At 37.3% G+C, this 15,458-nt stretch overlaps 1 protein-coding gene across 1 annotated transcript; it reads right to left on the minus strand.

The window, feature by feature from the left end:
* Window positions 1-3,235: 3,235 nt before the first annotated feature.
* On the minus strand, window positions 3,236-15,242 carry LOC120771666 (ALK tyrosine kinase receptor). The gene is given in 15 exon segments (XM_040099782.1): window positions 3,236-5,087; window positions 5,152-5,352; window positions 5,415-6,018; window positions 6,094-6,301; window positions 6,437-6,538; window positions 6,603-7,239; window positions 7,296-7,596; window positions 7,661-7,838; window positions 7,908-8,095; window positions 9,543-10,035; window positions 10,403-10,888; window positions 10,960-11,170; window positions 14,244-14,470; window positions 14,551-14,954; window positions 14,956-15,242. Coding segments are annotated over 15 exon segments (5,682 nt in total). The 3' UTR covers window positions 3,236-3,932.
* Window positions 15,243-15,458: the final 216 nt, after the last annotated feature.

A 15,458-nucleotide genomic window follows, 5' to 3' on the forward strand; every position in this document is an offset into this window, starting at 1 on the left:
CTTTACACTACACTTGTATTATTTTAATAATATTATTTTTGTATAATTTAATTATACGTACAATATTTGTCACATGCATAACTTCAATCTGTTTTTTATATATTTTTATTATGTTGTTTTTGTCTTGTTTGCTTTTTTATTTACTGGCATTTTTATTTAACATTTAATGCATCAACATAAATATATTACGCAAGCATAGTTACTTTTTACAAGCATTTTACAACGATTCATTTAATTTATTCGCCTATTATTATTTTGCTTAATTAATTCGTATAATTTATACTAGTTGCCCCGGCGCTTAATTTAATTTGGGGAAAAGCTTCACTCCTCTTTGCCATTTCGCACTTTTTTACCGTCCATACTAAAATTTCTATTTTCCAAAACAAAATTTGCCAAAATCACTTTTTAATCTTTCGTTTGTAATAATTTTTAACAGTTTTTATTTATGTTAGTAGGCATTTTAAATGCATACATATTATATATATTTACAATTATATAAGTGTAACTAAACTCCCCACTTAAATTCATTTTGCCCACAGTCTGTCTTTTTCAAACATAAACACCAACAGCTGGCTTAACAATTTCTGTATTTCCTCTCTAATTATTTTTATTTCGCTATTAATTTTTATTTTCTGATTTAATTACTTTATCTATTTTTAATTTTTTAGCAATTATTTATTAATTATTTTATTTGTTTATTTTTATTTATTTATTAACAATTTTAATTTTTTTTAATTTTTTTAATTTGTATACATATTTACTTCCATTTATTTTTATTTTTTATCCATTTTCACTTTTATTCATTTTTAATTATTTTAATTTTTTATTAAATACTTTTTTTATTTTTAAGTATTTATTTATATTTATTGTTTTTTATTAAATATTTTAATATTTTAAATTTTTTATTAGTTTTTACTGCAATGTATTAATAAATACTCCAATTTTTTTATAGTTATTTAAATTTGTTTTTAATTATTTTTATTTATTCATTAATTATTTTTTTCATTTTTATTAATTACTTAATTTAATTTTTAATTATTTTAATTTTGTATTAATTACTTTTAATTTATTGTTAATTATTTATTAATTATTTTTATTTTTTAAATTATTTAATATTTTATTAATTTTTACTTTAATTTTATTTTTTAATTATAAAACATTAGTAATTGAAAAATATAAATTTTATTCATTAAAATATTTTTAAAAATATAAATTTTATTATTAAAAATATTTATTTAAAATTAATTAATTGCTCAGTTTTTAATTTAATTATTAAATTATTTAATTACTAACTAGTATAATATACAAAAAGATAAAATAATTTTTTAAACATATAAATTTAAATATTAATAAAATAATTATTTTAAATTAATTAATTAATAATTATTTAAAAAACAAGTATCAAAGAAATATTTAATTTTGTATTTAATTCTTGAAAAAATTAATTATTATTTTCATTTTTATTAATTTTTTTATATATTGTTAATTTTTCATGAATTATTTTTATTTTTTCGGTAATCTCTTTAACATTTTATTAATATTTACTTTTATATATTTTTCATTATCTTCATTTTTTATTTACTACTTTTAATTATTTTGTGTTTTTTTTGTTAATTTTTTTATTTCTGTATTAATAGCTGTTTTTTATTTTTATTAACTGTTTTAAGCTTTTCATTATTTGTATCAATTATTTTAATGTTTTCAATAATTATGCATATTATCTGGTTTATTAATTCTTTTTAATTGCTTTTTCTTAAGATTTTTTCTATTTTAAATTTTTAATTTGATCGTTGCTTTTAATTTTTCATAATTATTTAAATTTTCTGCAATTTCTTTATATTAACGGTATTTTAAAATTTTTTTTAAATTACTTTATTTGAAGTTTTTATGTTTTTAATTAATTCATTATATTATTAATTTCAAAAATGTAATTAAAATAATTAAGTAATTAAAAATAATTAAATTAATCTTTTAATATTTAAATTATTTTTTTAATTAATAATTTTTTAGTTTTTATTCATTTCATTATATTCTTAATTAAAAAATTTAATTAAAATAATTAAATAATTTACAATAATTAAATTATTATTTTTTAATTATTTAAATTATTTTTTAATTATTAATTTTCAAGTTTAGCACATTATTATTACATGTATTATCTATAATTATTTATATTATTTGGGTTTATTTAATTTTTTATTGATTGTTTTTATCTCGATTTTTTTATTTAAATAATTTTAATTGTTAAAACATAAACATTAAAATAATTAGTAAAAATGTTAAATTATAATAGGAAACAAAAATAAAGACCAATGATAAAAAAAAACTTAAATAATAATAATAAAAAAGTTTAAATAATAATAATAATAAAGTTTTTGATCGTAATTCTTTATTTTTTTACTTATATTAAATAATTAATCTATAATAATATTGATTTTTTAGTTATTGTTCATGACATTAAATACTTTTAAATACCTATAAATTGTAAATGACTTTAATTATAATTAATTACTTATATTTTGTATTAATTAACTTTTTTTTAATAATTTTTATAAATTTTTATTAGTAATTCTTTTGTTGCTAGTTATTTTAATAATTTTTATCCTGCGTTAATTATATTCTTTTTAAATAAATTTTGATTTTTTATTAATTTTTTATAAAATATTATAATCTTTTTAATTATTAAATTTAAGAAGGCTTGTTTTTTGTTAATTTTTTAATTAGTTATTTTCACCTTTAGCTAAATTTCTTTAAATTTTATTATTTATTTTTTTGATTTTTATTATTGTTTTTTTAAGAAAATTATAATTTTTTTAATTATTAAACTTATTAATCATTTTATTTTTAAATTAATTTAGATCTTTTATTAATTTTTTTTCAGAAAATTATCATTTCTTTAGTCAAAAAGTTTATTAAAACTGATTTTTATTACATTTTTTAATTAGTTAGTTTTAACTTCAGTTAATTAGTTTTTAATTTTATTAATTATTTTTAATTTTTATTATATATTTTTAATTATTTTTAATTTTTATTAATTGTTTTTAATTTTTCTTAATTATATTTATTTTTAGTTAATTTTTTTTTTAATTTATGTTATTTTTTAACAAACTTTTTAATTTTTTTATAAAACCCCTACACTTTCTCACTCTCGCAATGGCATAATTTTTTTCTCAAGCATTCTAAAAATTATATGAAAATTATTTAAATTTACATTTATTAAACCTTTAATTATTTATTCATACATTTATATACGCGTATAAATAAACTACCTTATATATATTATGTATGTACATATGTAAAACTTAAAAATATGCAGCGTCACAAATTTTGCCGCCGCTATTCAACACACAATGCACATACACATGCATCTATAACTGTGTATGCGCGGTTTCATCTCTTAAACATGTAATCTTTTAAAAATAAACAGTGTGTCTTAAAATTAATCAGCTATGCCAATATATTTATTTGTATCTATTTATTTATGCTTAAATTCACTGTCATTTCAAGTTTGCCCTTGTGCCTTACACACATACATTTTACTTATTGTGTAATTTATAATAATATTTGTTTTCTGTAAAAATCAGCCAGTTCTGCTTTGGATAATTATAATTAATTTTCCTGTTGTCTTGCGTTTATACTTAAATTAATGACATTTATTTTTTGCTTATAAGTATATACATAAAATTATTTCTTAATAAATATTTTTATTTATTTATTTTTTATTAAATATATTTCTTATACAAATATGTATTTTCATTGTGTGAAAATTAAATACAATACAACCAACACACCCTGTACACCGCTGACTCGTTACCGGCTGCGTTTAACGCTGCCGTCGTTGTCGTCACCGTAGTTGCGCCCAACAGCTGTGTACACTCAGCTATTGTCGGCCGTTAAACAGCTGTTTTCGTTTCGTGCGTGCATTCAGCTGTCTAACAGCTGATCTCGGCATGTTTATCCTTGTAACGATCGTTGTAACCCTGTATTGTGAATGGCGCCGCCGTATCAGCATTCACCGCCGCCGCCGCAACACCATTACCATTTACAGTCGCCACACCATTCAACACACCGGACGGTCCGTTTGGCAGCGTCGCATCGATCATACCGTTAATTTTTTCAACTCCACCAACACCAGCACCACCATTTGGCAGTGGCAGTTCCTTAATTGCCACATCAGCGCCAATCAATTGATGCGTTGCGTTCACCGACGACGGCATCATCTGCACGTTGGCATAGGATGAGGTGGCGGCAGAGTTAATAATGCCACCAGCGCCAACCTTATGCTGCTGCAGACTCTTGGTGAGCGTCGCCGGATCGAGTGTGATGCCGTCCAATTGTGAGCAGAATGACAGTGGCGGCTGTATGGTAGTCGGTGTCGGTTGTGGCGTATCCAAGCTGATCAGTTTGGCCTCCTCCATTTCGTGCACGACATGCTGGTCGGCATGTTGATGTTCGTGGTGATGATGATGATGATGATGATTATTGTTGTTATTGTTATTGTTGTGATTGAGCTGATTCATCTTAATGCCATTCATGCCATTGTGCAGTACCGGTGAATGCTGACTACTGCTGTTATGTCCATTGCTCATATTGCCTGCTGCTGACGCACCATTCAAGACGGCATCATGTATGCTGCGCTGCGAGTCGTTGACGTTTGTTGTGCTCACACCGCCAACAGCACCGCTTAAAAGCGGCTGATCGCTCTTTGAGTTGGGTAAGATGAAGGAAGTTTCCCAACAGTCACTGTCACCCATTGCGGCGGCGGCGCCGTCTATATTGAATTCGACATTCGGTGCATTAGGTGACGCGACTGCTGGTGGTGTACAGATATTGGCGCTGCATGCCGTTGAAATGGTGGCTACGGCACCGGTCGAGTCGTATGAACCCTCAGTTGCGCTGGCATAGTCCATGTTGGCGATTAGACCGACAGCGGCACCGCTGGGTAGCGGTATCAGATAGTCGGACGTTTGTGGTATTGGTAAGCAGAATTCTTCACCGCCTGGTGGATGTAAAACAACCTGATCGCCGTTGGCTGTTAGCGGATGAAAGATGCTTTCTGGTATAGGTGACTCCATTAGTTCTTCATCCTGTAATGAAAAAAATATATTTTTAACTCACAACATTTTCGATTTCAATAGTGTTTGTACTTACTATAGTGACCTCATTTATGCGGTTTAGCAGGCTGTTGAAATTTGGGCGATGCTCTGGTGTAGGATTCCAACAATCAGCCATTATACGGTAAATGGCTGGTGGACAAGCCGGTGGTGAGCCTAAGCGTCCACCATTAGCAACCAGTTTCATGACTTGAGGATTCTGTAAACCCGGATATGGCATCATGCCCAAACTGAAAACCTGTAAGTACCAGACATTCAACATAAGTTTGCTGCAAAACCTTTATTTTAAGCCACGCTTACCTCCCACAACAGCACACCGAATGACCATACATCGGTTTTGACCGAGAAGATGCCATCCACATAGGCTTCTGGTGGCATCCACTTAATAGGTAGCATGGCTTTACCACCTTTGCGATAGTAATCACTGCGATAAATATCGCGCGCCATGCCGAAATCAGCAATCTTCACAACTCGGCCGGGACCTCTGCTGCTCAGCAGGCAATTGCGTGCCGCTATGTCACGATGTATGAAACGTTTGCTCTCCATATATTCGCAACCTCTAGCCACATCCTGGGCACATAATAGCAGATCTTTCATGATGAGCTGTGATGGACGGTCGGGTTTGCTGCGGCCCTCACGTAAAAAGTTCTTCAGATCGCCGCCAGCCAGCAGCTCGAGTACAATGAAACGTGGATGCCGATCAAAACAAACGCCAATTAGGTGTACCATATTGGGATGATTGAATTTTGACATTATGGCTGCTTCCATTAAGAAGTCTTCTTCGGCCTGGCGTGTGGACATTTCCGGTAGAGTTTTTACGGCTACTGGCATTTCAACGGTATCATTGTCACGTGCACGATAGAAACCTTGGTAAACTTCGCCAAAAGCGCCCTGTCCTAGTGCTCTGTGCATAGAGTGGGAAAGAGATCATATGAATAAAATGGGTACAAAAGTGATCAATTAAAGTTTGCGCACTTACTTTACAAGTCTTAAACTCTCACGTGCGATTTGTGGCAGCTGTTTAACATCGACCCGCCCGTTAAGTATGCCGTCGCAGCCATAGTTGGGATTAAAGTTAGTCAGATTTGAGTCGTCGATGTTGTGGCGCAAGCGACTGAGTTGTAGATCCTGTTCCAAAAGCATCTTGTGTCGTAGTTTGGCCTGCTTTTTACGCTGATAACGATTATCTGTAAAGAGCATTGAGTGTATTCGCGAGAATATATGAGGTTTTATGTTTGAAAGAACACACGAGCGTTTAAAAGAGATGGTAAGAGTGTTAACACTACAATCTTCAACAATAAAGGTATGTGTTTTCGACTTACATAGTATGACGATGAGCGCTGTAAGTGCGGCGCCCAATAGCACAACCAGGAATATAAAGAATCCGATGAGATAAGAGTATGACGAGCTCTCTTCAGCTAGCACTGCGCATCACAAAATCGAGCGTTAAAAATATTATAAATTTTTCATTTTGTGCGTCTAACTTACCCTCACATGCGGTTTGATTATCTTTCTTGAGACGCCAACCATCCGGGCATATACAACGCACCGACGAACGGTATTCATCCAGAGCTATACAACGATAATCGCAACCGCAGCCCTCGATAGCTGGTATGATTATCACCGAACCAGAACCACTACTAGCGCCCTCATAGACAATGCTGAACTCCTTCAGGCTACGGCTAACGCTAATAAACGAAGTGCCGCCCTCACCGTTCGATTCATTTAGATAGACGTCACCGCCGGCATAGCCACCACCACCACCGCCAGTATTGCAACCACCGCCGCCGCCACCAAAACCACCTTGACCGTGCTTGGTTACTGTGCTAACGTTGCTGTTGCCCAAACCTTCGGTGTAGCATGAGTGACCGCCATATCCACCTTGCAACAGTGCCGCACCATACTTCAGACTCAATCTTTGATCGTTTTTGGCGCGCCAACCACCGCCGGGACCAGCAGTTTTCAGATTCATTTGGTCGCCATGTATTTGTCCGGTAACGCCAAAACGGTTCGGATTCGGCTTTTGTCCATGTTGGAAATCTTCATCGATATACTGGCCAATACCGAGACCGCCACCACCGCCGGCAATTAACAGCGGTACAGCCTCGTTCTTAGCAGAGTTTAGCTGTGTTTGCGCAAAGTTGAGTTTACTTTCTTGACTTTTGTTTACTTTAAACTTACCAGGAAAACAAAGGATCCACCGCCACCACCTCCAGCGCCATTCTCAATGTAAATATTCTTCACCATATGTTGTTTCGAACTAAAACTGTATTTACTCAAATCCAGTTCCTCACCATCGACGCCGCAGCCCTCTTCACGACCGGCGCTCAAGGATTTGATGCAAGCATTCTCACCCTGTTGACCCACAAGTATATAGAGCTCCTCGTTCTTGTGCAGCTCGAGCACGGACACAGCCATGGCGCCACGCGAAGAACCAACACCGCCAGAACCCAAACCACCACTGGCGCCCTTAGCAATAATGCTGTAAAAGGTAAACGCATTCATTGAAGTAATGTCGTGTGAGCTAAAGCTTTGTTGAGACTCACGTGTAGTAACCCTCGTGTGGCACCTTCCATTTCTGCATACCCCTATAGTTACTTTCTTCTTCGATAACCTGCACTTCATTTAATACGTGACTTTGGTTGTTCTCGTTATAGGCGACCTCGCATTCCAGCTGTGTCGGTCCTATCATACCACGTGTGTCACATGTTGTTAACTCTAGATCTGTGTGGTAAAGAGCATATTGTGAAATCTGTCTAGATAATATGGTGTTGTGCCATTTAATTTACTTACAGTGTTTATGTTCATAATCTTTATGCGATGGACTTCGGAAATTATGCCGCACGTCCCAGTAGTTATAACCGTTAAGATGCTCTTTTGGTATATTTAAGCCGAAACATTCGGGACTTAAGGAAATATCATCGACGGCCACATCGGAGAAGATACGCATTCCTTTGCGCGCTTCAAAGTGTAAGAAGTATCTGAAGAAGGAATGCAAATGTGTAATAACAACAAACGCAAAGTTCCCTGCTTGGTATTAACAGCTCAGAAAGTGCGACAAAATATGAAAATTATTCGAACGAAGTCTAAGTCAGAGTATTAACTTAGACCTTCTAATGCACTTGAAGGCAAATCCAGAGTCAACATCTACATAGACAACCAAGCAGCAATCAAGGCAGTAACCTCATATCGCATATCGACCAGAAGTGTCTTGGGAAGCAGGGCAGCAGTGGAAAGTGTTGCCAGAAGCAACTTCACTTCTACTGGGTGCCACAAAGGCATCGAGGGCAATGAAATAGTTAACAAAGTTTGCCAAGAATGGTGTGCGGCTAACATCCGAAAACGTAATCAACGTTGGGAAACCTATGCATTGTCTATACGACGAACTTGGCAGAAGGCTTTATCTTGATTCGAAACCCGATGGAACGAGCTACCTGGGTGCAAAACTCCCAAAGGCATGAGAAAAACGGTAGATCGAAAGTTCACAAAATTCCTACTGGCACTCGATAGAAGAGACTGAGGGAACATGATGGGAATACTAACTGCTCACTGTCTGGTGGCGACATACGCCGGCTGAATGGGACTGGCAGATCGAGAAGACTGTAAGAAATGTCTAGAGCAGGGCACCAGGGAAACAATGGAGTATGCACTTGTCCCGCATTGGCCAGACTACGCAGTTAGCATCTGGGGTCACCACAGTATGATACACTGCAGGAGGTTTGACGCAAATTTTAAAAGCCTCTGTGAGATCGCACAGGCTGTTAAAATTCGCGTCAAACATCCTAAACTGACTATCCCTCTTAGTCTTAGCAACTGAACTCCATCCGGTATCGCAAAGAACCAAATTGATCTATGTGTGGCTTACTGACCTACCAGATTAACCTAACCAAACCTAACCTAACCTAATCTTGGCGGGACTTATCGCCAGAGTAATCTGTTATGTCTAAGATTCCGGTTCCGCGAAGTAAAACGTTCATATTACTTGGTTTTGATCGGATATCTTACCATTAGTTGACGACAACAAAACTTGGATTTAATTTTAGGCGTACTATCACGGAAAATAAACACGATTCTTATGCAAACCCTTGATCACGTTAAGAAAACTTATGGAAATTTCACCTGGCCTCAACTGCATTGACTTTTTATTACCTAAAGGGGATTACAACCACATATGAGAAGTTCGACGCTAAGAATTGGAAGTCTACAGACTCGTAAGTCCAAATTGTTGGGACTCTTTCAGTGAGAAGTTATGGGACTTACATTTTCAAGGTCTTCAAAAGCCTTTGAACAAATTTAGCTTGTGGATAAACTACAGAACAATAATTTGAGCTGAGATATCAAACTGATAAACTTACTTCAAAGCTACACTTTTTTCACCAATATTTTTCTGTAAATATATACATATGAGCTTTCTCTATCACCACTTACTTGGACGTGATGTTCGGTAGTATATATTCGGCGCGCAGCCAATCACTACCCTGATTCTTACTACTCCACCAAAGCGTCGTTGTTATATTCTCCTTTTCCTTCATCTCAACTACGGATAAATTTATGCTGCCCGGATTCTTACCGAACTGATGTATGTAAAATCGTACCACGCATGAGTTCCTATACGGCGAATTGGGATTGCCATGCACCAGCGGCGGCGGATTGAAGGTTTTACTAATCATGAACGCATTGCTGGCGAAGCCGACCTGCGACGCCTTATCCGAGTTGTTCATATGTTGATTCATATTGACGAGCATATAATAGCCACCGGTGGCGTTCAAGAGATGCTGCTGTGTATGATCGCCATCGGGTCCGGTATCGTGTGTGGGCGAGGCACCTGTATGACGCGACCACGTGAGCATCGTTTTGCCCGAGTCACGCCAACCGCACCAGTCCTGCTCAAAGTCGCAGCGGCCGCCATAAGGGATTTTGTCTGTGTGGAATTAAAAGAAAGAGAGTGGCTTAAGTGTTGAAAAGAAGACAAGATAAGCGCGGACAGTTTATTTCAGTTCTTTTTGCTGTGTAGAGTGGATGAAATTACATGCCTTATGAATTTCACTCGAGCGTACTTTTGACTTGACATTGCTGCTGAACCACGGCTTTACTTGAACATACATATGTCTGTATGCATAACGCTGTCGTTGCAGCGGTCAAGTAGTAATCAGCAGCTATTATGTAAATTATTTTAACAATGACAGCTACTGTCACTCAACAACACACTCGCTACACACTTCGTCCGAAGCGTTATCTTATATTTAGTATATAGTAATGTATGAATGTAGGGTTTTCAGTTCACTTACCGCAATTAAGCAGCTCATCTTCGCCGTCGTCGCAGTCTTTGGTGATGTCGCAAATACGCGGTAACGGTATACAAACCGGCACTTTATTCATCATACATTTTATTTGCGATGTACTGCATTTCTCCGATTTGGTGCCCTCTGGGAAACAATTGACCATATGTAAATTATCGATGGCCACATGTGCCTTCTGACTTTCGCCCAGTTTGGGCACAATCTCGAAAACAATGCGGAAGTCACGTGATATGCGTCCGAGCCGATAGAATTTACGTCCCCATTGGCGATAGTTGTCGCCAACGATTTCGGCTGGCACCCATGAACTCTCCTGCGAATCCATTGGTTCGACGACTACACGCGAAAGTCCATGACTCATATCGCTTTGATGCATATACACTTCGAGGTAACATTTCTCCATGGTTGTGCTGAATTGTGGTGATGTGAGATTCACTTGCTCTGTGGTGGGCAGCAGACGCGCGTATAAAAAGTGTCCTAAAGTATATATAATTATGTTTGAAATTGTGTATCATAATAGTACAAAGTGGTACACGATATTCACATACCATTTCCATCTTCGGTGGCGTCTGCTATAGGGCCAGGGTATAGACCGGTCATATTCTTTTTTACTAACTCCATACCGCTTATCACTTGAAAGCCGTCGTGTAGTCCTTCCGCCCATTTCCATGCGCAAGCATTCTCAAAAGTGCATTTCACACCAAGCTGATCTTCAATTTCCGAGGAAGGTGTGGAGTCGGTCTGCGTTTCGTAAGGACTCTGTAGATGAGAAAATTATATGATGTAATTTAGTTGAAGTTGATAAGGGTAAAACATTTTTTCTTGAGCGAATGACAGACCGAAAGGATTATTTACTTTAGTTCAAAGTACTACATTTATAACTTTAGTGGACCTGTTTACTTTTCAATTTTTTACTTTTAAGTCATATTTTGAACTGGGCAAGAGATCGACAATTATGTGAGATTCAGAAAAGATATGACTTGTTTGGGAGTCTGATTACAGTGGAATCGCCAGAAACTGCAAAGTTGAGAATGGCCACACTTTACCCGAATCTTATCTCTTAGAAACGAGTCGGTACTTTGGTCTAGGGGACATACCTGGAGTTTGTCAAGTACTGATAAACAAAATGAACTTCTGCTGCTGAGACATTTTTCTAGCTTTTTCAGGCAAGGAAACAAAAAAAGTACAAGGACACATCTGGGCTGTAGGGCGGCTGCGGAAGCGTTGGAATGCCGCACTTTGGTTAGGTGCTGTTAGCTGTTCACAAGAAAGGCGGTGTATTTCTTATGCTCTAACAGTGCTAAGACTTGAGATATGATCTCTGAATTTCTAAAATAGTATATTTGGCTTTTCTGAAACTGTCCGATTATTCCTTGAAAAAGTAGAATTGCGCCGCGCTAAATATGATATTCTTTGTTCTCATTTTAAAATACGGAAAGTAATAGGACTGAGTCGATTTAAAATAAAAATTAATGAACTAATCTTACAATTCTTTAAAAAAACTTTCAAAATGGGCTCCTACTGCGTCAATGTGCAGCGTTGCCTGCGCGATTTCCAAGCATTGAATTGAAGGCGTCACGGAAGGCATTCTCCGGAATATCCTTGAGAGCCGAGGTATATGCTGCTTGGATCCCCTCTGTCGTCTGAAAATACTTGGCTTTTATCGGCTTTTTTACGCAAGGACACAAAAAAAAAAGTCCAGGGCCACATCTGGGTTGTAGAGCGGCTGCGGAAGCGTTGGAATGCCGGCCTTGGTTAGGTAGCTGTTCACAAGAAAGGAGGAACAAATTCATGGTGCCTTTGATGTCAGAAAAGACAATGAGCATCGTTTTCACTTGAATTTGCACGGTCCTCATAAGCGGCCTCTTCTCGGCTCTCCAAAAAGGCCTGGTGCTACTAAAACATGCCACTACCGCTCGTTTGTTAGCTAGGAACGCCCTCTCCTGAATTAAGTCGGTGCGCGCACACTTCGAAGTGCAGTCATGGCAGAATAAAATCAGCCCTATTACTTTCCGGACAAACCCTGGATATCAAGAGCTTTAAAGCACAAAGTTCTGCTGCTGTTGTGAACTAGTCTTTTCGTTTTAGAGGGCTAAGGTTTGAGCTAACAGACACAAGATGATCCTGAACCAACGCTTGTATGGAACTTTGAAGAAATATATTCACCAAATTTGCCATGACTTATTGTTCAATCGGAATGTCGGAAGAAATTGTTCAGATCGGATAACGGTTGCCATGTAAACTGACCAAACAAAGTTCTTCTAAAGAAGCTTTTGTATATCGCTGTAATCAAGGTTAACTTTTTTTTCTTGTTTTAGTCTATAAAAACACAAAAAGCCTTGATGGCATGCTCTTAAGCTTGGAAGTGAGAGCAAGTGTTGATTTCTAAAACCTTAAAGTAGTGATCATATTCTATGGAATTGCTTGAAACGATTATATGATGTTTTTGTATGCCCTAATGTTAAGTACAAAGCTCCTTCTAGAACTTCAAGGTGAAAGCTCTGACGGTGAAGCACTGATCTCGACAATGATAGCTTTCGCCAAAGAAATTATTACACAAAATAAGTAAGTATTGAGCTAGTATTAGGCTGTAAGGAAAACACTAAGTTGGAAAGCTTTTGAAAGTTCATATAAAACGAAGTTCATATATACAAAGTTTAAGTCGAAAAGCTTTTGAAAGTTCATATTTTGAACGGAATAGTTAACACTTATTTGACTATAGCACTATTACCGAAGCTCGGCAGCACCCAGCTCACAACTGCCAGTGCACTTTCCATATACGCAACTACCAAAGATTGTCATCACACCAATCACTTTCATTTAGTTGCCATTTTTATTAAACACTAATTATTTGATTACCTTCGAGGAGCAAACAGGCAGCTGCACAAGTATGTGTGTGGATGCTAACTTTAAAGCAATTGAATTTCACATCTCGCTCTCACTATCAACATACATACATACATATGTACATATATATTTGCCTATGCGCTGCACTCGAAAACTGCTCTAATAGCGCTGCCACCTAATTGATTGAATTAAGCGCATTTCTGGCCTGAAACCATACACCACTTGGAACTACTTGGAGCAATAAACTGCGACAACACTGGAGGAGCTGCCAACGGCGGTTGAGCGGTTGACAAGATGCAACAACATAAAAAAAAAAGAAAAAGAAAGCGGAGGGGCGCAAATAATTTGCGCTTTAATTTAAAACAACAACAGCAAAGCACTCTCTGTGCTTATTTTGCTTTTCTTGCAGCTGTCACCATAAGTTTGCCGCAACCTCGGCTATTTTGTTGCTTAAGCAATATACGCCACGACTATTTCTATGTATAGATTGTCTTTGGATCGGCCTGCCAGGCTGTCTGTGGCACGCGGCTGCTCATTAAAGTGACAGTTGCAACATGTAATGCGGTTGCGAGGTGTGTGTAAGTAGCGCGCTGTGACGTTATAAAGAGGTAAATGCCTTAAGTTCATTTCCGTTAAGTGATTACGGAGCGCTACGCGCGACGCAGTACAGCTGCAGCAAGCCACAAGCTGATGGTCTGACGGACGCAACACATACCGCCCGAGCTAGTGGGAGGCAAGCGGGTTGGCTGTGGCTCGTTGGCGGAGTCAACCAGAGTTTGTGGCAGACATTACTGGGGTTAGATGGATGTGGCGTTCGGTGAGAAAGGGTGTATAGCATATTGCAAAAAGCGCGCAGCTGCATTTATTCACTTATAGAACACACGTACAGAGAAATACATATTTAAATCACTGCATTTGTTGGCAAGATTAATGTTTCGTGGATTTGCTATTTTTAGTTAAATATAAGGTGGTATAGGCGACTCACCGATTTGGGTGCTGTATTGCGCATCTTCTCTTTGATCACCTCCAACGGATCTCTGTGTTCATCAACGTCGCCGTCATGGCCATCGATATTTCCATTGGTGACACCGCCATCCGGTTCATCGGCTTGTCCTTGTGGCGGAAAACGTTGCTTATTCAATTTGCGTATTTCCGAAATGGAATTGTACGACTTCTTCGGACTAACACGGAACGGCTTAGCATCGGTGGGGTCTGTAGTAGCGTATAAAAAAGTCAAAAATAAATAAATTCGTTTTTTGAAAAAACTCGAACATAATTGAAAACACACTTACCAGCTTGATTGCCATTGAATTGCGGTTGATAGTGCGCTGGATATAGTGTCTCCGCACCGGGACGCAATTGATCACCATAACGGTCAGCCGGTCCCAAACTGCCCAAACCATCTATCTTGCCTATGGACGAAGTCGCCGAATAGGATGGATAACCGATATTCGTGCCACTAATACCACCACCTGGTCCGCCCACAGACGGTTTCATCAACTCTTTGCGCAACGAATCGATGCCACCACGTCCACTGTTGGGTCGTCCAACACTCGCACCCAAACCGGATAGATTTAGACGCCGTCGACTGGTTTCGCCGCGTCCACCACCGCGTCCACCCAAGGGCGGTGCACGCGTACCATCCGGTCCGTCGAAATCGTCGTAGGGCAACATGCCACGCTGCGTCAACGACGATGGTCGCTTGCGGTATTGGCATATCGCGTGTGCGTCCATTGCGCAGCTGTTTGCCGCTGCCCAGATAATTGTGCTGCTGTGCGGCCGCAATCGAGTTGTAGCTGGTGTGATTGAGCAGTGGCCGCTGACACGCCACCGGCGTTAAGCTGGTCCAGCTGTTTAGCACCAAAATGGTGCATAATATACTGAGCAGCGTGTGTGACGTTGGTGTTAATATGGAAGAGACCTGCAGCGACCGCGACGGCGTCGTTGTCGAAGCTGTGCACTTCTTGGACGCGCAGTGTTGCATTTTGCGGAAAGGTAGGCTTGGCGTTTGCGCTTTTTAGAAGCGTGTTATTCTGCTGTTCAGTTGTATGTTTTTGTTTTTGGAAATTTTCAACACTTGTGTACAATTGTAAACTGTTATATGCTTTACTACTTCAACACTTTCAAGTCTTTTGCATTGATGACTGCGCTGATTTGGGCTTAACTTTTAAATTTATTCCAACACTTTGGTAAGACGTTC

The sequence above is a fragment of the Bactrocera tryoni genome, chromosome 3 (genome assembly GCF_016617805.1).
Source record: "Bactrocera tryoni isolate S06 chromosome 3, CSIRO_BtryS06_freeze2, whole genome shotgun sequence".
NCBI classification, from domain to species: Eukaryota; Metazoa; Arthropoda; class Insecta; order Diptera; family Tephritidae; genus Bactrocera; species Bactrocera tryoni.